The sequence below is a fragment of the Candoia aspera genome, chromosome 3 (assembly GCF_035149785.1).
Source record: "Candoia aspera isolate rCanAsp1 chromosome 3, rCanAsp1.hap2, whole genome shotgun sequence".
Lineage (NCBI taxonomy): Eukaryota > Metazoa > Chordata > Lepidosauria > Squamata > Boidae > Candoia > Candoia aspera.
In genome coordinates this window covers 45,357,113-45,380,302 of record NC_086155.1, presented here as the reverse complement: position 1 = coordinate 45,380,302, position 23,190 = coordinate 45,357,113, and the positions used below count along the sequence as shown (strand labels likewise).

Sequence of the window (23,190 nt, the reverse complement as noted above, 5' to 3'; positions counted from 1 at the left end):
CTCATTTCAACACCTGGCTTTAAAGTTCTAGACCAAGCAGCAAGGACAATGCCCCAAAGACATATAATAGTAGTCCATGAGACCCCAGGAAAGTGTAGGCCCAGTGCAAAAGAGTTTGCTTTTCTCTCCATTTTCCCCCATGTCTGGTTTAGGAGTTAATTATATGTAGTTATTTGGAGAGAAGACTTGCTGAACTGACTTCCTTCTGAATAAATTAGCCTTTCTCAACCTTTTGTACCCTGGAGGAACCCTTGAAATATTTTTCAGGTCTCAGGGAACCCTTGCACATTCAGGCTCAAATATAGACCAGAAATTACAAAATTATTATATTCATTCCATGTGTAGGCCTGTATACCTGCATGAAATTTACCTCTTTAATCTGAAGTTGCCCGAATTTGAAATAATTTTTTAAATAAATCGTGATCTCCCAGGGAACCCCTAGTGACTTCTCATGGAACCCTAGAGTTCCATGGAATCCTGGTTGAGAAACCCTGAAATAAACACACTGCAGTTGACTTCCTGTGAAACAGGCTTGATTATCAGAGAATGCATTCCAGAAAGTGCAGTATATTGGGAGGCTTATGCAGTTGTGATTTATTATCGTGACCTATTATTGCATAATGCTCCTTCCTGGCTGGCACTCTGTCCTGCCCCACTCATCTACAGTGTCCAAGCTGTTTGTTCTTTCACCAGTCCAGGGGTGTCCACAGGGCATTGTCAAAAATGTCAAGATGATAGCTGTGATGTTGCATTTGAAGCTTTGCCTGGTTTTTATGTGCACTACCATCTTGACTTTTTTGACCGTACCCTACAGACACTCCTGCACCAATCAATCCCTTTATTTTATGTTGCATGCGGGTGCATCACATTTTATATTCTCCTGTCATTCTTGGAAAATAAATAAACTCACTCTTATGCCTTCCTTACTTCTTTTTCTTCATCTCTCTCTTTCTCTTTATTCACTGTTCTTGCTTTTTAGAGGCTGTCTGTCTTCCTGTTGTAATTCAAACAAACTTTCCAGAAGTAATTGTTCCATGCTTCTTTCCACTCCATCGTCTCTCTACCCTCAAACTATCTCACCCACTTACTTCAGCAACAGCAGTCCATGTCTTAGATAATCTTTATTTATTTACCAAACTGGTCCTTTTCACTGTTATCTTAAAACATGATTAATGTTTTAACACTACAATGTAGGGAACAGCAGAAAGAAATAATCTAAATTTTGAAAGTGATATTTTAAAAACAAGTTATAAAAATAGAATTTCAATTATGAAAAAGTATTCTTCTCTTTCTATTTATTTTTTAAAAATCCAAAATCGAGGGAACAGTAGTGTCAGAAATGTTCTTAGTCAGATGGATCCCTATCTTAACACATGAAGTCATATTCATTCTCTTAGAATAAATCTTTTCCAGTCACTATGTCAACTGGGTTTTATTGACCTTTTTTGTATCTTGTACATAATCTAAATTTATCTTCAGTTTTATTTAATAATAGAAATAGTCTCCTTCCCCTGTCCATCTGTATGTATTGCCCTAGAGTGAAAATGGATCCAAGTAAGAACTAGATTTTATAATTGAATACAGGAGAGCATGGCAATCCCATGGCTTCAACCTCTGTCAACCCCTTCTCCTTTTTTCCCCTTTGATTATCATCTTGCTATATTAAGGGTGGTAGAGAATTGGAAAGGTTCCATGCTCCTTTGTGACCTTGAGTTGACCAATAAAGGCATTACCCTACTATGAATATTATAATTTTCCTGAAGGTACTGTGTTTTAAAACTGCCTTCAAGGCTGAATGTTCCATGGCCTTTAAGAAGGGAAGCCAGCAGACATTAATCAGTATCTGATTTTGATCAGCAGTCAGCTTCCATTAAGAAAATAAAAAATCAGTGATCTGCAGCATACATTAAGCCAGAGCCAAAGACAAATCACTGGTGCATCTTTGAACTATCTGATCTCTAAAAACAAGTAGGAGAGTTAAACAGCTTTTGGTTCTGCTCTTCCAGCCAAAAAGTAGAAAATCTGTTACCAGAAGCTTCCAAATGGCAAAGAGCAGCTGAGGATCCTGCAAGAAAGGAAAGGAAATTGGTAGTACAGGATCAAAAAAGCCAAGAGCATTGAAGCTTTACCCCCTTTTATTCCCAGCTGCATTATAGCTGCCTTCCACATGCTTATGAACTAAAAATCTTTTCTCTCTTCTATCTCACACTTGCAGGGAATAAGAGAACAGTCAAGAGGCCAAGGTTGAGAATACATAACTCAGTCCCCACAAAGTCACTAAGCAAAAGTATGATCCAGTCCAGGCTGAGAGCACAATACCATATCAGAGATAAGTAGAGTGGAAAAGTTAGTTGAGGTGCAGTGGAGGGTTAAGAAATCCAGGTAAGCAAGGTGGGCTGTCACATATGTTGTTTTTAACAAGTAGAGAACTGTCCAAGTGTGTTTTCACACTTGGACCCAGTTCAGCCGATCTTCCTCAGTATTTGGCATAGCAGCCACTCCCAAGGAAGCTGTTACTCCCAAATAATCTAGGACTGCAGCTGAGTGCTCTGCTTAACTCACTGCTTAACTCTGAACTCCTTAGGAGTTAGAGGCTAAAGGGGTCAGTTAAGTAGCTTGAACAAAAGAGTCCATAAAGGTAGTAGTAGAACGGTCCATTTTAGATCCAACCCAAATGCTTAATCTCTGTACTCTGAGTTCCCCAATCATCTCTGATACTATCTTGATCATTCTATAGATCAGCATTAAGTGTGATTTGCAAACCATGGAGGTCAGGGTACTTGTATGATTTCTCAGAAGAGCAATGATATGCAAGACCTTTAATGCCAACTTTTTTTCCTGTCAATGGACAAAAAAGAACTTTGAATTCTGTTAGAAGAGCTGCAGCATTATTTTCATGACTCTATTCATGAATTCATCTGCTGGATTCAACAGGTGCTCTCTCCTCTGAACAGATGAAAGACCGTAGGGTCAGTTTGATAAATTAATCACTTTTATGCCAATAACTTGACTCTTGTACTCCATCTTCCAAACTGTGTAATTTAGTGATAATACATTTGCATTTATGCATTTCTAATTCTATATGTGCTGTGACTATTACTACTTTCCTGGCCTTGTTCTTGTACTTTTAAGAAATTGGGAGCTTTCCCAGGGTTGGAATAAATACGGTTTGTTAATTTCTGTGGCTTGCTGTTGTTAAAGGCACAAGAGCAGGGCCGAGAAAAATGCGGGGTCCTTGATCCAGTGCCAAAATATATACTTTCAAAACATTTACATAGTGAATTGAAGTACACATAGCAGTGATTGGGGTAAGCTGCTCTGTTTGGACAAATCACTGTTTTTTAGTCGCTGGTATTTTGCTCATTTTTTATAGGCAAACAAAGTTGTCCACTGTCAAAAAGTGACGTTGAGCAGACAAAAAAGACGGCAGCTGTTAGATCCATCAAAACAGGTTTAAAATCTAACCTGTCTGAGAGTGTGTTTTTCTCCATGAATTTTTGTTTTATTTATTTATATAACGTATTTATATAGTTTCCCATCTCACAACAGTGGCTCTGGGCAGTATACAAGGATTAAAACATGAATGCAGCACACAACTCATGGTGCCCAAGGATAAAACAATGACCCCAATCACAGGAAAACACGTCAACAGCAGCAGACCTTGCCTAACTTCCTGACCCAAATGGCTAGGGAAACAGCCAGATCTTCAACAATTTGTAAAAGGCTAACAGGTTTGGGACATTCTGGATCCTCAGGGGTTGCTATTCCATAGCACAGTTGCTGCCACAGACAACTCCAGGTTCAAAAGGTGACACTGTTTGATGAAAGAGACCCAGAATATCTCCTCTCTGCTACATCTCGTGGGCTGAGCAGAGACAATGGGAGAAACTCAGTGCTGCAGATAGCCTGACCCTATGCCATGTAGGGCTTTACAGGTAATAACTAGTACTTGAATTACATACCGAAGCCTTCTGGGTGCCGGTGAGGTAGTGGTGTTGTATAAGCATAACAAGAAATGCCAAAAACTGCCCACACCAACTACAGCTTCCAAGTGCTCTTTGAGGGCAACTCCATGTGGAACATGTTAGTGTAATCCAAACAGAAAGTCACTAAGGCATGAGCCACTGTCAGCAAGGCTCCTGGTCTAGATATGGGTGCAATTGGTGCGCAAGAGAAACCTTTGCAAAGTTCAACTTGGCCACGGCTGCCACCTGCTCCAGGAGGACCCCCAAATTGTGCACGAACTCTGGGGAAGTGGATCCCCAGGCAGAGTTAAGGATGGAAGATCTTTGGAACCAGGAGGGCCTTAAAACCCACTCAGTCTTGCCAGGGTTGAGCTAAAGCCTGTTCTCGCCCACCTATCCTCCAGCCACTCAGAAAGCACCTCAACAGCTATTTTGACCTGTGTGTTTCTCCTTAGTCACAACCATTTTCTCTTTTTTTAACACTCATTCCTCACAACAGACCACATGCCATCTACAAATTTTCTGTTGGAATTTGCTTATTTTAATGTTTTTCTATCCATCTTTAGTAAATAATCTACCAAGATGCACACATTTATACCTACACCATTTATGTATTAGTTCATTACTTCATTCATTAATTCATTCAATTTCTATGGCCACCCATCTCAAACAAATGACTCTGGGCAGAGTACAATCATAAAATCAATTGAGAAAAATACAAACACAATAAATATATATATATATGGGAACTGAGAAAAATAACAGTAGATGTTAATATGAGAGCCTAATGTGGCACAGAGTGGTAGGCAGCAGTATTACAACTGAAAACTCTCCTCATGACCCGAGTTCGATCCCAGCAGAAGCTGGATTCTCAGGTGGCCAGCTCAGGTCGACTCAGCCTTCCATCCTTCTGAGGTCGGTAAAATGAGTACCCAGCTTGCTGGGGAAGGTGACGACTGGGGAAGGCAATGGCAAACCACCCCGCTATAGTTTGCCAGGAAAACATCGGGAAAGCGGCGTCCCCCCAAAGGGTCAGACATGACTTGGTGCTTGCACGGGGGACCTTTCACACAGATGTTAATATAACCAAAAAACAGGGCCCTTAACACACTCGGGATCCCAGGCCTGGCACACAACCAGGTCTTCAAGGCCTTATGAAAAGCCAACAGGGTTGGAGCCATCCTAATCTCTGATGGGACCTGGGCCATGCCCATCCAGATAACCCGGTCCCAAGCCATGAAGGGTTTAAAAGTGACAACCAGCACCTTGAATTGTACCTGGAAACACACAGGCAACCAATGCAGCTCATGAAGTAGTGGTGTTACATGTGTCAAATATCCAACACCATTTACTACCTGTGCAGCTGCATTCTGTATTGGCTGAAGTTTCCAAATGCTATTCAAGGGCAGCCCCATGCAGAGTGCGTTGCAATTTTTTTTTTTGCAGCGCAAATGGGAGGTCACAAAGGCATGAGTGACTGTGAGCAGAGCTTCCCGGTCTAGGAATGGGTGCAGTCAAAGGTGCACAAAGGCTCTCCTAGCTACAGCTGCCACCTGCTCTTCTAGCAGGAGCTGTGAGTCCAAGAGGACCCCCAGATTGCACACCAGGTTCGTCTGGACAGTGCCACCCCCATCCAGGACTAAAGATGGAAAGACCTTGACACTGGAAGGCCCAATTACCCAAAATCACTCCGTCTTGCTTGGGTTGAGCCAAAGCCCATTGTGTCCCAGTCAAGCCCCTACAGCCTCCAGGCACTGCAACAGGACATCCACGGCATCTCTCAAGCAGACCTGGGAGGAGATATAAAGCTGGGTGTCATCAGCATACTGATGATACCTCACCCCAAACCATCAGATCACCTCACCCAGCGGCCTCATGTAGATGTTAAATAAGAGGGGAGAGAGGGCCGAGCCCTGTGGCACCCCACAAAGTACCCCCCCCATCAACACCAACTGGAAATGACCTTGGAGGAAGGAGGAGAACCAGCACAACACAGTGCTGCCCACCCCCAACTCCCAAAGCCAGTCCAGAAGGATATCATGATTGATGGTATAGAAGGCCGCTGAGAGGTCAAGAAGAGCAAGGATTAATGCACTACCCCCATCCCGCTCCTGCCAGAGATCATCCAAAAGTGCAACCAATGCCGTCTCAGTCCTGTAACCTGGCCTGAATCCTGACTGAAAGGGGTCCAGATAATCCGCTTCATCCAGGGTCCTGTGAAGCTACCATGCAATCACTTTCTCCACAACCTCCCCTAAAATGAGGAGGTTGGAGACTGGACGAAAACTGCCCAGGCTAGTTGGGTAAAGTGATGACCCCTTGAGGAGAGGGCACACCATCACCTCCTTAAGAGCTGGTGGGATCACCCCCTCCCTCAAGGAAGAATTAACCACTGCCTAGACCCAATCATGCGTCCTCTCCTGGGCAGCCTTGACCAGCCAGGAGGGGCACAGATCTAACACAGAAGTGACCAAACTTATAGCTACAAGAACCCTGTCCAGTTCCTCAGGTTCAACGGGATTGAACTCCTCCCAGATAATTCTACAACATTCTACAATTCTACGGGAGACCCCGTAGCCTCCACTGGTTCTGCTCTAAGGCTGGAGTCCAACACAGAATGAATCCAAGAGACTTTATCCACGAGATGCGCAGCATATTCCTCATAGTACCCTGAAGGTGAATTCCAGTATTACTCCCTCCAAAGAGGGACCGGGTCACTGGGTACTTGAATTGTGCCCTCCATCTTTCCTGAAATTACAATTACTTTGGTCTTTGATACAGTAATTTTCAGATCCGTATTCCTTGTAGCATCATAAAATCTAACATTCATTGCATGTCATTCAGGTTCTCAGCCAAGAACATGACATTCCAACATTTTTCTAACATGACCACAAGCATTTCTTATACTGTTAACCATAAATACATTAAACAACTAGGCAAACATCCTTGTTTTACTCCCTGTTCAGTATTGAGCCATTTGTTATGTATTCTATTTACTCTTACACATAACGATCTGTGTATTATTTGTAGCATATACTACTCTTGTCTCATTCAGTGACCAATCTTCAACTGCATATCCACACAGAACTTTCCATAATTAAAACCTATTCACTTTATCCAATGTTTTCCCTAAACCAACTAACAAACAGTACATTTTCTCACCTTCCATGTGTTTCTCACTGACTTGCTGAAGAACAAAAATCCATCTGTCTGCCCTGCATAAAACCACACTGCACTTTCAAGATTTTGCCCATCCTGACCTCTCATAGAGACTTCTGCCAAATACTTTCCCAAAGGATACTTAAAAACTAATCCCACTGAAGTTTTTTGCATTTTTATGTGCCCAGGGATCTTTAGAGTGACAGTGATGAGCCATGGTTCTATGCAGAAAAAAAAAATTGTCCCAAGACAAAGAGATGGTTTTCAATTAAAAGCATGCTTGTATACATAGCACTGATTTTAACTATGATTTGGGGCAATGTTTTTAATTGAACAAGAAGCATCTTATAATCAACTTGATAATTACCACCAGATAATTGGAGCAAATTTAGAAAACACGTTCTATTTTCTCTGGGTTAAAAGGTTTGTGAAGTACCAAATGGCCCAGTTATTTCTTACATAACTGAAATGCTTCAAGAAAGCATTTTAAAACCTTGAAGATAATTATATTTTTGTACTTCAGTGTTCTTTCCAGTGTTTGCTTTCATAGCACATTTAATCACATATATATTAAGACCGATGATACTATATAAGCAAAACAAACAAACAAAATATGTTGAGATATTTTTTGGTCCATGAATAAATATTGAAGGTTTTGGGGTTTTTTACGTTCTTGGTATAGGCTCCAGAATTTCACAGAGAGCTGGAAGGGTCTTTTAGATAATCGAATCCAATTCTCTGCTCAGTGCAGGATTAACATGTCCCTGACAGATGACTCTCTCTAGTGAACACAGAGAGTTTTTCTGTCTGGGCAATTGGTTCCATTGCCAAACTACTGTTACTGTTAGGATTCCCTCCCAAATTGTTGGAATTTGCTGTCAGATATAAGTTGCAGTGTGCTCTAGTTAGCCTTATTAATAGTGCTGTTTTAGGCTACTCCTAAAAGTCTGTTTTGTGCCATTTTTCATCCCCAAGATAATTGACAAAGACAGAATCAGTTTGTCTGAAAACTCTAATCATGCATGAAACCAGAAGGCCCAAAGCAACAGCAAGCACTGGCTGTAACATCAGTTCCTTGGTGCTTCTGAAACAGCTAATCTGTCCTTGACTATTAGTGGAACTTTCCTACAACGTCATCTGTTAATCGAGGGAGTGGAAGCATTGGCATCCAACAGTACATCTCCTTTCACAGGAGTTAAGGGACAGTTTGAAGGCCATACTTGGTGCTGTGTGGCATTTTGAAAGCTGCACTCAAAATGTGGGTGGACCCAGGACCCAATTTGGGGTTGGGGAGCTTTTCAAGAGTGAAGTGAATGCCTTAAGACTTCAAAGGTTTAAGGCACATATTGTGCCACTTAAAGCCCACCACCCTCTCCCTCAAATGACCAAAATGCTTGCTTCCATCCATTCTGGAGTCCCTGGGAGCCACATAATTGGTGCTGGTCGGTTGTGTGTGCCCCATTGACTGCATTCCTACCTTATCCCCAGAAATAGTTCTGAAGTGATCTCTCAGGAGAAAAGGAAATGAGGTGTCTTGACCTCTTCTAGCTTTAGATGAAGACAAGGGAGTGTGTTTTGCCTTCTCCCTTTCAGGGCAGACACTGAGTTGTCCTTCACATGACACACGAATATGTTTATCCAATGGAAATTTAGCTGCTACTCCCATTATAGGAATGAGGTGGCTCCTGCCAGCCCTAAGTGAGTCTTCATTCCCACCCTCCTTTGTGGTTATAAGATTTTGGGGGTATCTCTTAACTGGATTTAGTAATGCTTTTTTGCCTCCTGCTTGCCACATTCATTTGGGTTGGATGATTTTTGTCTACTCGACTTATGTGGTCACAGCTGGCAGGAAGTTCACACATCTTAGCTGTTACTTAATTTATTAAGCATCCTGAGGCACCAAAGATTGATGGATGACTGCACACATCTATCGTCATTGCCAACCAGCTATGAGCAGATGGAACCAAAGCCACCCTGGGACTATCTGATATAACAAATGGTGACCAGTGAGGCAGAGCCAAACAAAGAGGGGTCCCTAGCCCAACTTGAAGGCAGAAAGACAATTTTTAGAGATGATCCAGCAGGGAATTGTGTAAATTGTAGTCCAAAATACCTGCTATGTTTTAGTTAGTCGGTCTCTTATGTTTACAGGTAGGTAATGTTCCACTGATCTATAGGCAGGTGAGCAAAGGAAAGCTCACTCTTACCTAAGATAGAGTTTAACAATCACAACATTCAAGAAGATAGAGGTTTTGAAGGGATGCTAATTTAAGTATCATTTTAGAAATCATTGAACCTTGAGTACTATGGCCATTTCTCACCCCAGAAAGCAAAGGAAGCTGAATCAGGGTCTGGGCTTTCAGAGCAACAGGACTGAGAGTTCAGACTATTGTCAGTAATGGCCCACTGGGAGGCAGGAAAAAGACAGGAGAGTTAACAATGTGAAAATTATTGCAGTTCTACTGTTTTCTTTTATGATGTGATTGACTATTCAGCCACATACTCCCCTGGCACTACAATTTGTTTAGGCTAAATGCCCAGGGAGAGAAGAGACAAGATTCACATTAATTCAAGTGCAGCATCTATATTTTATAAAGGAAGCAAGCAAGACAGAGAAAGAAGAAATCGTAATCTGCCCTACCTGCTCTCTTTGGGAAAAACCTGCTAATGTCACTAGCTAAATGTAGTTGTTCCTTTACTGACTAGACCTGTTGAGCTAAAACTGGCAAGATTCTGATTTTTTTTTAATCTTTTAAATAAAAAAATTTGGAAAGATGCTTGATGAAATATTTTCTGTTCACAGATGCCCTACCTTTTGAGTATCTTAGCTCTCTATTCAATTCATAGCTGTTCACAAACTGTATAAAACTACTGTTGTAAGATAATAATGTTAGGAGAAGAATTTCTAATCAGGTTGCATTTTAAGTGCACACATAAAGATTTTGTTGCTATGGTGGAGGTAAGACAGTAGGGCTCAGGTGGCTGATTCTGCTAATCCCAAAACAGTCATTCTGTAATAGTGTCTTTCCACAATGTAAAGTAAACCAAGCATATTGAATGTGAGGATGCAATAGAAATAAAGAAGGAACTACACCCCATCTTTCATTTGTGGCTCGTTGTAATGCCAATACTTGTTTTCTTTTACGGAGCGTATTATAGGATCATGCACATGGCTAAGTATAATTTCTACATTTCAGTTTAAAATAGTGTGCTATAGAGGTAAAGCAAAACTTCTCAAAATTGGTCCATTGATGTACAAATAACAAGAAGATTCCCCAAGTGCTTTTTCTTTACCCACTCTTCAGATTTCCACTTCAATTTTGCTTGCCTTAACACTGAAAGTGTTTTTGCTTACTTTTCTTTTGCAAGAAAGAGCTGAGTGAGAAAATACTATGCAGGTGGTAAATGTAGCCCCAGACAGTGTGGACTCAGCAAGCCTTTCATGCTTGGCATACACAGAGGAGAGCAATAATGAGAGTAAATAGAGTATAATAAAATGTAAATAAAGTAATAAAGTAAAATTTGGAGTGCTTTTTAAAGTATGTGGGTTGGGTGTTATTATACCTGCACATCCTAAATTCAAATATCAGATCTGTGGAAGTTAAAATGTACCTGGATTTTTAGAATTGACTCATGCCTCCTTCCAGCTTGCATTAATAGCTTTTACATGTGTGCTGCAAGAAAGTTCAAGCTACTGTAGTTCATGTGGGAAAACATATTTAGATTTCCAGATACCACAGGTTGGCCATTGTTTGACCCAACAGAAGCCTTCAGCTCTAAAAACCAACAGAAGAATGTACTATACTGTACTATGTGCAGTACTTCTTGGCAATCTGATATAACTGAGTCTCTGAAACAAACAGCAGAATATAATTCTAATTCTAACACATCCATCTAATTTACTTGGTAATGATACAGAAGTGGTCCTCCTGCAATTCTTTGCAACTTTTCAATTTCTCCCACCACCTGGAATTTCCAGATGGTCTCCCATCCAAGTATTAATTAGGTCTAGCCTTGCTTAGCTTTCAAAGATCAACTGCAAGTTTTTAAGACTTGGTTGCCCATCATGCTGGCCACATTACATCAGACAGGGAAGGGGAGATTCCAGGAGCCCTGAAAAAGCAGTTAGTTTGTCTACTCCATAAGAAGCCAGGCTTGGATCCCATAGCCTGGATAACTTCCATCTTATCCCCAATTTCCCTCTCTAGGCAAGGTTGTTGAGAAAGTGCTGAGGCTGCAACAACAGAGGGTTCCAGATGGTTTGGATTATCTAGACCCATAGCAGTCTGGTTTCAGGCGGGGCAAAGAATAGAGACTTCACTGGCTTTTCTCATGGAAAACTTGTGGTAGGATTTGCATGGAGGGAACATGACCATCCTTGTCCTTCTACACTCCCTGGTGGCTTTTGTTATTGTCAACTACAGCATTCTTCTGGACCTCCTGCAAGAATTGGGAGGTGGAAGCAATATATTACAGTGGTTCCATTCCTACCTGAGTGGGTGGCTCCAGTTGTTATGGCAGTAGGCTAAGAATTTAGCCCTTTGGCACTCCACTGTGGACTTTAGCCCTGTGGCCCTGAACTAAATCCTTTCCCCGTCCTATTTAACTTCTAAATAAAGCCATTGCAAGAGGTATTTTGTTGGTTCAGGATACAGTATCATCAATATGCTGATATCCAGCTGTACTTCTTCATTCTGGGTCCAATGAAAGGTGCAGTCAGAATGGAGAAAATTACATGTTTCAAAGGATTCTAAAATTGTTCTTTTCTATTACATGGCAACAAGTCTTCCCTTGTAACTTAGAAAAATCTTCTTAGCTATAAGCAAAGATTGGTCTTATAAGGGGAGGCAATTGAAACTATTTCCAAAAGGAACACATGAGAAGGTATAGCAGTTAATGATCAAGGATAAATTTAACATGACAGTCAAGGATGTACAGTTTCACATGAAACATGAAAAGTCCATCTAGACCAGAATAGCTCCTTGTGAGTTGGCTTTTGTTCTGTCCTGGGCTACATTAAGACATTAGAACAAAGGAAGGAAAAAACACTCAAACAAGACTTTTGCTGACTATTTGTAGCCTTTTGTATATGCTTCTGATTTGGTTTTGTTCCATCTAAATTACATTAATTAATTAATTAATTAATTAATTAATTAATTGCGTAACTTTGTTCTGTGCTTTTTCCCTTTGTAACATTTTCCCTTTCCTTCCTTTTAACTGTCAGTTCCTTGTCACTATATTACTGATTTTAATTTTTTTTATCATTGTATATTGTTTTGCTTACATGAATAAACCATTCTTGTAATAAAAATATGGTATGTTCTTTGGAAAGTAATATATAAACTTTTAGCAGTAGAAACAAAAACTGCAGCTTTTGAATACATGTCTTATTGTTAGCATTCATTACATCCATGCTATTCATGAATCTTTATTGTAGAATTTAACTATTTAGATATTTAAAACAAATATCCCAAAACATAATTTGAATAAGGCTATTTTTGGTTTCTTAAAAAGAATTTGTAAACCGTAAGCATATTCAGAGCAGTTTAGTTAGCTCCAGAAGCATCCATAATTTCTCAAAATTTTCTCTCAGTGAAGACTGTTTTAAGAGCTGACTTACCTGATCAGCAATGTCCTGCACCTCATCTCTTGCTAAACTGCACCACCAGAGTATACTTTTGGGGTTATGCAAGGACCTTCATCTGTGTCTGCCTGTGTTTCATTTTTTTTCTTTTTTCTGTGAGAAAACATTAAAATGTGCATCCCTTTACTTACAGTCTAAAGTGATAGTCAGACAACAAATACATCACATAAGGATGCTGACTGTGTTTTGTATCTGTGATTTTATTAGAAGATGAGAGATGCAAACCTGGGCAGGAGATGAGAGAGAAAAATTTCCAGTTTTCTGGGAAAGCCAAGCAGAAACTGTTAATGTAAATAATGGGGTATGAAAATGTAGAAAGCAAGATGGAAACAATTCTTTTCTTTCTCATTGTCCTCTATATGAATATTTTGGTAGCATAGCTTGATTTGTGGAAATAGGATATCTTGTATGTTAAGATTCTTAACAGATATTTTACAGGGAAGAGGAAGGAAGATCCAAGAATTGGATTAGAACATATTTAAAGAGCAAAGCATACTGTTAGAGTATTGTTTTAGCAATTCCTCGTAAGAGTGCCAACAGACTATCCTGCTGGCTGGTAGGAAATTTGAAAATATAGCTTCAATGGCTTTGTAGTCAGTTGAATTATCAACAATTGCACACATGCTTTCTTACAGACTCACACTCTGTTCTCCTGTTTGCTGAATTGTATTTCACCCACTGAAGCCTACAAATGGGAACATCTGCAGAACTCTTATTTTCATTAGTGATTGTCTGCTCTACAGGTAAGAGTCTCCTTGAAGGGCACATTCAGATTTAGGTGAGCACGACTGATTGAATTTATGCCAGCCAAGTAACAAAATCATTTGTATTTTCATCCAGCATTCAGGATATGAAAATATATAAGTCAGATGCTTATTGCATAGCTCAGTGAACTGAACTTTCACGTGTTTACCTTTTAAGTCATGTACTTACAATGTAGCTTAGGCATGTCTGCATGCCAAATTTATAAAGCTATTTATAATGATGTCTGTACTAAGTAGGAAAACCAAAATCAAAGAAATAGGCATATTGTACTTTACCATACTGTATATTAAACTTACTAGAAAATTGTCTTTATTTTAGGGGTTTTACATGCAGGTTTTTCTTTTAAAATGTCAATATCATTTATCTATTTATGATATCCTTATCCCATAATCCTTTTATATTTTCTGTCCTTCATTTAATGCACAAATCTCTACTTTTCATTGAATTCAAACTAGAAATCCCACGCTATGCTTTAGAAGGTTGATCTCTCAATGGGAAGGCATTTCATTTCAGATGGCTGTGAATTAGATAGTGCTTTGGAGCTAATTCATCATCTTGGGAGAGGCCACTTCTATGTCCCTTATAAATATCTAATTACATTTTAATGTTTTTGGGGTCTCTTGGGAAGGTGGTTGGCCTAGATCAGGAAGCAATTAGCTTGTGTGGAAGCTAGTCTGGCCCACATATGTCAATGACATCAGGGCAATGCTAGGAGGTTTCTCTGTTAACCAGCTGGATTTAGGAGACTTCTTTTTTGCATTCAAGCAGAGACCATAAGGATTAAATCATTTACAAAGCCCTACAGGAGCATATTCTAATGGGTGATAACATATGACATAAAAGATTAGTATAATGATGGCCAGAAGGCTGGAAATATCTCACAGTGAGCATGAAAAGGAACCAGGCAAAAGAAAAGCCAGCAATTGTTGGGTTTTCCCTTGAGAATAAAAATCTGGATTTGTAAAAATACCTGTATCTTTCCATCAATATCAATATTATTTTCATTAAGAGGAAAAGTAACATGAGCCCAGGTCTGCAACTAGAGAATTGAGCAGCTCCAGATGCCTCCCTCCCTCTGACCCTAAGCGCGTATTCAGGGCTACTACAGCTGCAGAAAATAGAAGACGAATTGTTCTAAAATGGATGCTGACTGTCTTGATCACTTGCTTGGCAACATTTGGAACTGAAGGAACTGTGGCTCAGATCTGGCTAGTCACAAGATTGTCTACAGTGCTATATAATGCCAGCAAGCGAGCTAACTTTCTTGTGTGATGCAGTGAGAACACTGTCTAATAAACTGTGCTTAAAATAATTGTTAAGAGAACTTATAAACAGATCAGAAGAAGTGCCTCAGAAAAATCTTGAAGGTGGTGCTAAATTAAGTTCTGCCCATCCTTGTGTATTCTACTGAAGCTCAGGATGATCTATTCTGATTTTCTGCTTTCTTTATCACATAGATGTACGCCAGAATCTCTCAGAATTATCTGTACTATAGGACTTGTTTCCAAGAAAGTATCCTGTAGCCTTACAGCACAATCCTGAAGATGTTTCCTCAGCTGTAAGGTCCTCTGATTTCAGCAGGACTTTTCTTATTTAATGTAACTGCATAGCACTGCAGTCTTAACTACTGAATGTGTTTTCCAGTTTTTTGTGCTGGGATTTCTACTAATGCTATTTTAAAATAGCACTGTTCAGTGGCAGCATTTATTTTGTATATTTTGTATATATTACTACTTTTTTATTAGGAACTTTACATAAGCTTGAATAATTCAGTTTAATAAGAGAAAAATGCTTTGTCTGCAACTCCTTTATTTTTAAGTAACCAGGAGCAGTTAATAGAATTGTTGCATGGAGATAGATTTAGCCTTCCCCAATGTATCAGATCCCTGATCTTTTTCACCTCATAGGAAGGCATTAGCAGGTAATTCTCATTCACTCATTCAGCTCTAAGTTTTATATTACTTGCTAATTGCTTTTTATTGGGAATCTGCTAAAACAGAGCTGAAAAACTTCTGTTCCTCCAGATGTTACTGAACAATTTCTAATGTTCTGACTTTCCAGCTGGGCTGCTGAGAATTGCATTTTAGCAACATCTCAAGCACACCTGCAGAACTATTTCATCCTCTGCTTTTAGATAGAAGTACTCCACACAATCTTCCCCATTCATGGCACATGCCAGCCTTCAGTAGTGCCCACAGATCCTGATTCTGTGCTTCATTGATATGATAGATATAACTAGAAAAAACATGGCCATAAGTGATTTCTATCATACCACCTCAATATTTATTCCAGAATAACCTAATAATATCACAAGTGCTTTATAAAGATAGCAAGCCCTCTCATTACATTCCCAACAGTCACATTCCCTAACCAAATGCATGCTATTTTGGCATTTTACCTGATGCCTTGAAATCTCAGGTTTCAGGTTTACCTGATGCCTAATCTTTTTGCACTTTCCACAGCTCCAGTTCATAGCCATCATAGCCATGAAAACACAAGGACAGCAAGAAAGACAGGGAAGGAATGTAGAGCTTGGGTGTAATCAGAAGGCGAGATTAGCCAAGTTTGGCTTTTCCTGCTTAACAAATATACCATTGATATTTAGAGGCAGAAATCTGAGGTTTAACAAAAATGGCTTTTGAACATGCAATTATCATGAATTATTTATTGAATTCTGAGTACTCTCAGCAAGTCCCCACCACCACCCGCAAAAAACTCTAAGCCTTAAGTACATCTGCTTTTAGCTATTGAAATGTCATTAGAAGATGACAATCTTCCTAAGCCAATATTGCATCCTTTGTTCCATCAGTGTCAAGGACAAGACCATTTCCAGCTGAGATAAGATAAGTATGCTTAAGAGGGAGCAAAGGGTCCTACAATTATTTTAATTAATCCAGCTATGCTTTATTATCAGCATAAGTGGATATGTGTATCTTGCTGACCTATGAAAAGCCAGCATACTCAGGTTGATGTGCACGAGGCCACTTAGTGAGATGCATATCTGAAGTATTCCACACAGCCAACCACTTTCTTTTACACATAAATATGAATGTGTGAAATGTTTTCTATATTCTTCATATGTATAAGTGGAAAGGCAGGAGATCAGAATAAAATAAATGCCTTTATCCTACTGTATTTTCCCCAGCTGGAAGTGACTCTTGCGTGAGATACTATGGCTACAGAAATCATTTTAAACAGCATCTTACTGTACCTTGGGAGGAAGGAAGCAGACAACTAACTGGAGAGTGGAATTTTAAACCTTTCTTATAGGGCTTTAACTGACCAGTGTTTTATGCTCTGTGTGTAAGTCAGGAAGTTCCACATAGAGCACATGAAAGCTTAACAGAAATTGGCTTGCGGGGCTAATTCCAAAAGACAGAAAACACAAAGTAGGAACAGCCATCTGATGACATACAACTATACAAGGGCTTGAGCTTCACCATGACTTTTCCTTTTTCATGAAGGGAAAGCAGGGTGTTATTGACAAATGTAGAGTATAGGCCAGCCAGCATTTGTATGGTGCTTGCTATTATAATGTTCTGTATTTAATTAAACTGTGTGCGTTTTTAAGTTTTTATCACCTTCCTATACAGTCTGCAAGTCAGCTGAGATTATGATGCGAAAATATGGGCCTGTCTTCGAAGACCAGCCACACAATATTCTTTTTCCAGAACAGTCAACAGAGGAGCAAATTTTGTTGGTGTGTCGAGCACGAGCAAGCCCTCCTGCAAATTATAGGTGAGGTCACTTCTAGCAACTGCTTTGTTTAATGGAAAGGATATGGCTGCAAAGTCAGTGGCCACATTTTGTGTCAAATGGCACTACAACTTCACCTAAGCTGTTAATAATGAAGACAAAGGCAAACATTTCATATTCCACTCAATTAAATGAAGAACTGAATACATTTAGTTATATAAATATATTTATATAGTTATAAAATATATTTATATTTATATAACATATATTTATACAGTTAATTCTTTTTAGTTCACATTGATGGGAATTTAGTTTCATTTAACATATGAGTAATGCAACCTTGTTCATGCCTCTTTAGAAGTAAGCCAAATATAGATTAATTGACCTTACTTCCAAGTAAGTGAGTCTGATGCTGCCTGTTATATATGCTGGATTAGGTTTTATGATTTGAATTTAAAATATGATTCAGAAGATAGACATATCCAAATATTGTATCCACATTAGTGTGAATTGTGTTTAAAAAAAACAAATCTCCTGCTGAAAAACAAGTTGCTTAAAATGTGCTTCAAAATACAATACAGGTAATCCTCACTTAATTTTTTAAAATATAATTTTTATTAAGAATTTTAATTACAATGGTAAAAACTAATACAAACTAAACTTAAAGAGAAGAGAAGAGAATGGGGAAAAAAGAATAAAAAGTACAGGAAAAAAGAAAAAGAAGAAAAGAAGGAATATAATAAAAAGAAAAGAAATATATAAAGAAGTGACTTCCAACTTTCATCACAAGTATAAACAAATTTAATAACTCTTCACCCACTATAAGGTTATGAACAGATATCTCTTCACCCCATATCTCGTCCCTTATCTATAAGCAAATCCATAAAACACCAACTTTTCAATCCTGGTGTCAGCAAAAAGTCCATAAAGGGTTGCCAGAATGTTACAAAAAAATGTCTTATTTTACCTTTGATCACATAAACCAACTTTATATTCCTTCCTTTTACTTCTAACCGTCTTAATCTTTAACTCAATTAAACATTGTCATAGGATTTGATTTCTCTTCAATTCTTCTTTATCCCATTGCACAGATTTCTTCAAGGCTTTAACAAGCTTCTTTTGTAGATCCAATAAGAAAACATTTTCCAGGTCATTGTCTTGGTTTATCATTTGAATTTCTCTTTTAGTTTTTAAAACTTCAGCCAGTTTCTTTTGTATGTCCAGTATAGTGTCCTTTTCCAAATCATTAACTTGATCTGTCATTTGTAGTTCCACATTCTGTACTTTCTCTATCTTGTTGGATAAAATTTGTTCCACATCTGTCATTTCTTCATTAACATCTTTTAGACATAGTCTGTTCATAGAAGCAGACATCGTTACTGACAGTGTTGATATTGTAGTTACTAACTTCTGGCTCCATTCTTCAAAGATCTCCTTTAATATTTCCATGTTATAACATTTTGTATCATTCTGTAAGTCCCAGTATTAACTGACATCTGGCTTGTATTTCTTTTTTCTTATGCTTAAAATCTTTAGTCCCCTCTAGGTTCTAGTTTCTAAAATCATCACTTATCTTTTGTTATGACTTGCAATTGCCAGGATAGCCAAAATAAGTCTGTTTCCCACAAGAAGTTGTTTATTTTTTATAATTAATTCCAAAAACTTATAGTAAAAGTCAATATTCCAAATATCTGGACCCTTAATCCATTTATAACTTTCTTAAATCAAAATCTTATTTAGCTTTTTGCTGTTTATTTCAAATTCTTTAAGGTTTTAAGCTTGTAATTAATTTTTCTTTTGTTCAGGGTTGAAGATAAACTCACCCAATGAAGACTTTTCAAACTTGTCATTCCAAAGGTCTCTGATAGCTTTAAGATTGTTAATAGGCAATTTCTGAAAGTGATTAGAAAGTGAGGTTTGCAAACTTAGTGTCCTTTAAAAGTCTCTGCCGTGGTTGCGAGCAAGTTGGTTGATCCCATTGTCTCCTGGCACTCAAACCCATGGGGAACCACTGCCCTGCAGTCTCCACACAAGGAGCAGCTGTTTGGAGCACATGTGGGCAATCTCCCATCCTCTCCTTATCTGGAGGGGTTCCAAGGAACAGGTCTATTCACCAGTTCCTTGGTCTTTGCTGCGGTCATTGGCTCCGCTTTCACAGAGCTCTCTTCAGTTCGCCATACCTCCCCCAGAAGTCCAGGTAGTCCTTGCTTAATGAGTGCCCTGTTTAGCAACCATTTGAAGTTATGATAGCACTGAAAAAGTAACTTTACAGCCAGTCCTCACACTTACGAATGTTACAGTGTCCCACAGTCAAGTGATGGACATTTGGGTGCTTCACAACTAGCGGGCATTTACAACTGTTGCAGAATCTCCATGGTCACATGATTCCCATTTTTGCTCTTCACAGCTGGCTTCCAATAAGCAGAGTCAATGGAGAATCCGGCAGTGAAATCGCAAGTCATAGTCACATGATGTCTTGCTTAATGACCATGGGGAAAACTGCCATCCTAAGTTTGTCACAGTCGCGTGATGTCTCACTTAACAACCATATCACTTAGCAAAGGAGTTGTCAGTCTGAGTTGTGGTTGTTAAGCGAGGACTACCTGTATATTTATTATATACTGCATTATTGTTTCTTCACCTGGACAGTGTGGAGTTGGGGCAGAAGTTGGCTAATATTGCCAGATCTAGGAACAGACTTCATGAGGAAACATGCCACTATCTCCTTCAAGGTGGTTGGCGTTATCCCCTCCCTTCAAGATTAATTGACCACTTCCCTCGTCCAGCTCCCAGCTCAAGTTAGCAAGGAAGGGCAGGGCAGGGCTCCAGCCACAAGTGGCAAAGTTCATGCTGCAGATGATCTTCTCCATTTCTGTGGTGTCCATAGAATCAGATATATCCCAGATCAGCACAGAGATCATCCCAATCACCTCATCATACTCTGCAAAAGAAGTATCAATCTCTGAGCGAATATGATTGATTTTATTTTTTAAATGCTTTACAAACAAGTCATACAATATTATAATACATTACATCAAATTATGCATAATATGGATAATAATAAGAAAACATTTTAAGCATATGGTTGATTATCCAAGTTCTGCAAACAAGCTGTATGAAATGATGGTTGTCTGATCCCTTGGGCTATCATTTCTTATCAGAAATCCAAACAACCACTTCCATATTTATTCATTTATTTCCTCAGTTTCTGTGGCTGCCCAGCTCACCAACTGCAACTCTGGGCAGCTTACATAGGATTAAAACAAACAAGGAAAGAACCACCAACAAAAAATATCAATAAAAAGCAGAAAACTCTAGGGAGCAGAAAAAATTAGGAACCAGAGTGAATTTTCAGATATTTTAGCTACACTATTTAGAAACAGTCATGGATCCCAGTGCTGATTTTGGTGCAAAATATGCTTCCTGTTATGGTTAAACAATATTTAAGTCTAAGCTCTGAGTTGGAGGTCTTTAATATTAGGAAAGTGCAATCATAACTTGTCCTATTTTTGACTGGGGTTTTATAGCTACAGAGACAGAGAATTTCCCATTCAACTACTATCCTACAATGGGTTCTATTGACTATTCAAGGCACTGTTAACATGCAACTGTGATTCTTCTACTGTGTTCTCACCCCATCCAAATATCATTGTTTCTGGCAGATGGAAGATGAATGGCACAGAGATCAAAATAGAGCCAGATTCCCGGTACAGGTTGAATGGTGGCAACCTGGTAATAAGAAATCCAGTGAAAATTAAAGATGCTGGATCCTACCAGTGTATAGCATCCAACTCCATGGGCACAGTAATCAGCAGAGAAGCTTATGTTCACTTCAGCTGTAAGTAATCTGTTTCATGCTGAACCCATTTTCTGTACAGAAAGGACAGCAGTATCAAGAACTCTGCCACCCATGCTGCTGTGACAGCATTCCAGGCCAACACAAGCAACGTGGTTGAAAATCAGTATGTCAGGGTAGAAGTGAGGCACTGATATATAGTTGGAGCCCTGTGCACCTTTTGCATAATTCAGTGTCCTGCAAGGATGATCAGGGTTTATCTTACAACCAGACAGAATTCTTTGCCAATTTATTTTACAGTTTTTCTTAACAATCAGGATTTTAAGTTTTTAGCCAAGATGCTTGAAACATGAGCTATTTTAATGAATGTATGGATATGAGCACCTTCCTTTTGGGTACATGATTCTGAATACAAGGCTGTAAAAAAGATGGGGGACAAGAAGACCACATGATGGCAGTAGCTGTAAATAGGGTAGATAAAAGTTAAGGTTAAAGATTGTCTTCTTCCATATTGATGTCCTTCTTTCATAAAGTCATGAAATGATACTGTGCAAAAATGCTAAATATGCCTCAGTCTTCTAACATGAAAATAGGTCCTGTTTAATGGTTGTATCTGCTGTGTAGTATTTCTGATCCAAAACTCTAGTATTTCTGATCAAACTGATTTATTAAAAGCTTGAGAAGGATTGCAAAAATATTTATCATATCACAGGGGGTTTCCAAGTCCAGCTTACTTGTTTTACTTTTCTCTGTATGGAAAGTTTGCTGCTGCTTTTATATTTTATGCTAGACATTGGGATTATGTGTGTATTGATTACAAACAAGCAAACACACACACATGACCCATTTTGAAGGGCTACTTAGAATTGGAATTACTAATCGGAAAAATAAGGATAGAAAGATAGTATTGACTTCTCTAATTCATTAACAGCAGACTCTTTAAGGACTGCTCCTAAAGCCACCTGCTGTTACTTTCACAATTTCCTTTTGATAGGATGGGAATGTGATGACCTGTGGCCAACAATATTTCTCCCCTAAGATCCAATTTGTAAAAAGTGCTAGTCACCCTAGCCCACATCTGAAACACTTGGCTGTTTGTGTGTTTTAGTTCTGCAGGAATTCTCTACAGAAGAACGAGATCCAGTGAGAGCTACAGAGGGCTGGGGGGTGATGTTTACCTGCAACTCCCCACCACACTATCCAGGTGAGGAAACAGCAATGTATCAGAAGTGAGGCTTTCACTTTAAGGGTGCAAAGCATCCATATCTGAGGAATGATATATCAGAAATTGGTGTTGGACCACAACATTTGGTGTGTTAGAACTGTAGTATTTGGTTGCTGTTATTACTTTGATGTTGTGTTTATTACCATTATTATTGCTTCTTATAGGGTGATAGTAAAGTCTAATAAATAAATAATTGTTTAGTATTGAATCTACTTTGTAATTATATTTAGATACATCAACAACATTTAATTCTTATTCTTTAGAGCTTGTTCTTGTTTCAGAATACTTTGGACCTAATTAGCGGTGTAGAGCAGTGTACATCAAAAGTTAATAGAAGTTGCTATGGCTTCTGTTTGAATACAGACACTTACAGTGAGAAAGGCTCTGAGAAGTATGGAATTTTCAAATTATTACAAATCTAGTCTCTATAATTTCTAGTTCTTCGGTGAACTCTGAAATTCTTTCCTGAAATCAGGAAATTGATGTTAAAAAATTGCTGCTGCAAGTTCCATGTCAAAACTGAGTATTTTGGTATATGTGGAAATTGCATTTATAAATGTTGTTTAGCCAGGCAAATCTATGTGTGTGTAATGGTTGCCTATTCTAAAACACCACCAGACTCATGAGTATGAATTCAAAGATATCTGATTTATTAAAGAATAGTATGCAGGATCACAGAGAAAGCTGAGAATGATGAAAGCGCACCAAATTCAAACTAAAAACCCTCGGTGCAAATGAAATCCCTCCCCCCATAGAATCTTCTCAAGTTCACAATCCCAGGTGCTCCTAACGGTTTCTGATGGTCTGCGGGAAAAGTCCTTGAGCAGAGAAGATAACCCAATTCCTTTGTACCGATTTCACATACAGAGCTTGGTACAAGGTCTCACAGCAGCTCCCTCCCAAACAGAAACGCGCATCAGCGCCATGGCATGTGAAACGT

The 23,190-nt window shown here is 38.9% G+C and overlaps 1 protein-coding gene across 1 annotated transcript in view; it reads left to right on the top strand.

Moving 5' to 3' along the window:
- Positions 1-23,190, top strand: part of CNTN2 (contactin 2) — a 57,122-nt gene that overhangs the window by 4,907 nt on the left and 29,025 nt on the right. Inside the window, exons 2-5 of the mRNA XM_063297524.1 lie at positions 13,404-13,511; positions 17,127-17,271; positions 20,892-21,067; positions 22,134-22,229. Of these exons, the coding sequence (XP_063153594.1) occupies positions 13,460-13,511; positions 17,127-17,271; positions 20,892-21,067; positions 22,134-22,229 (469 nt within the window). The 5' untranslated portion in view covers positions 13,404-13,459. The remainder of the gene's footprint in view (positions 1-13,403; positions 13,512-17,126; positions 17,272-20,891; positions 21,068-22,133; positions 22,230-23,190) is intronic.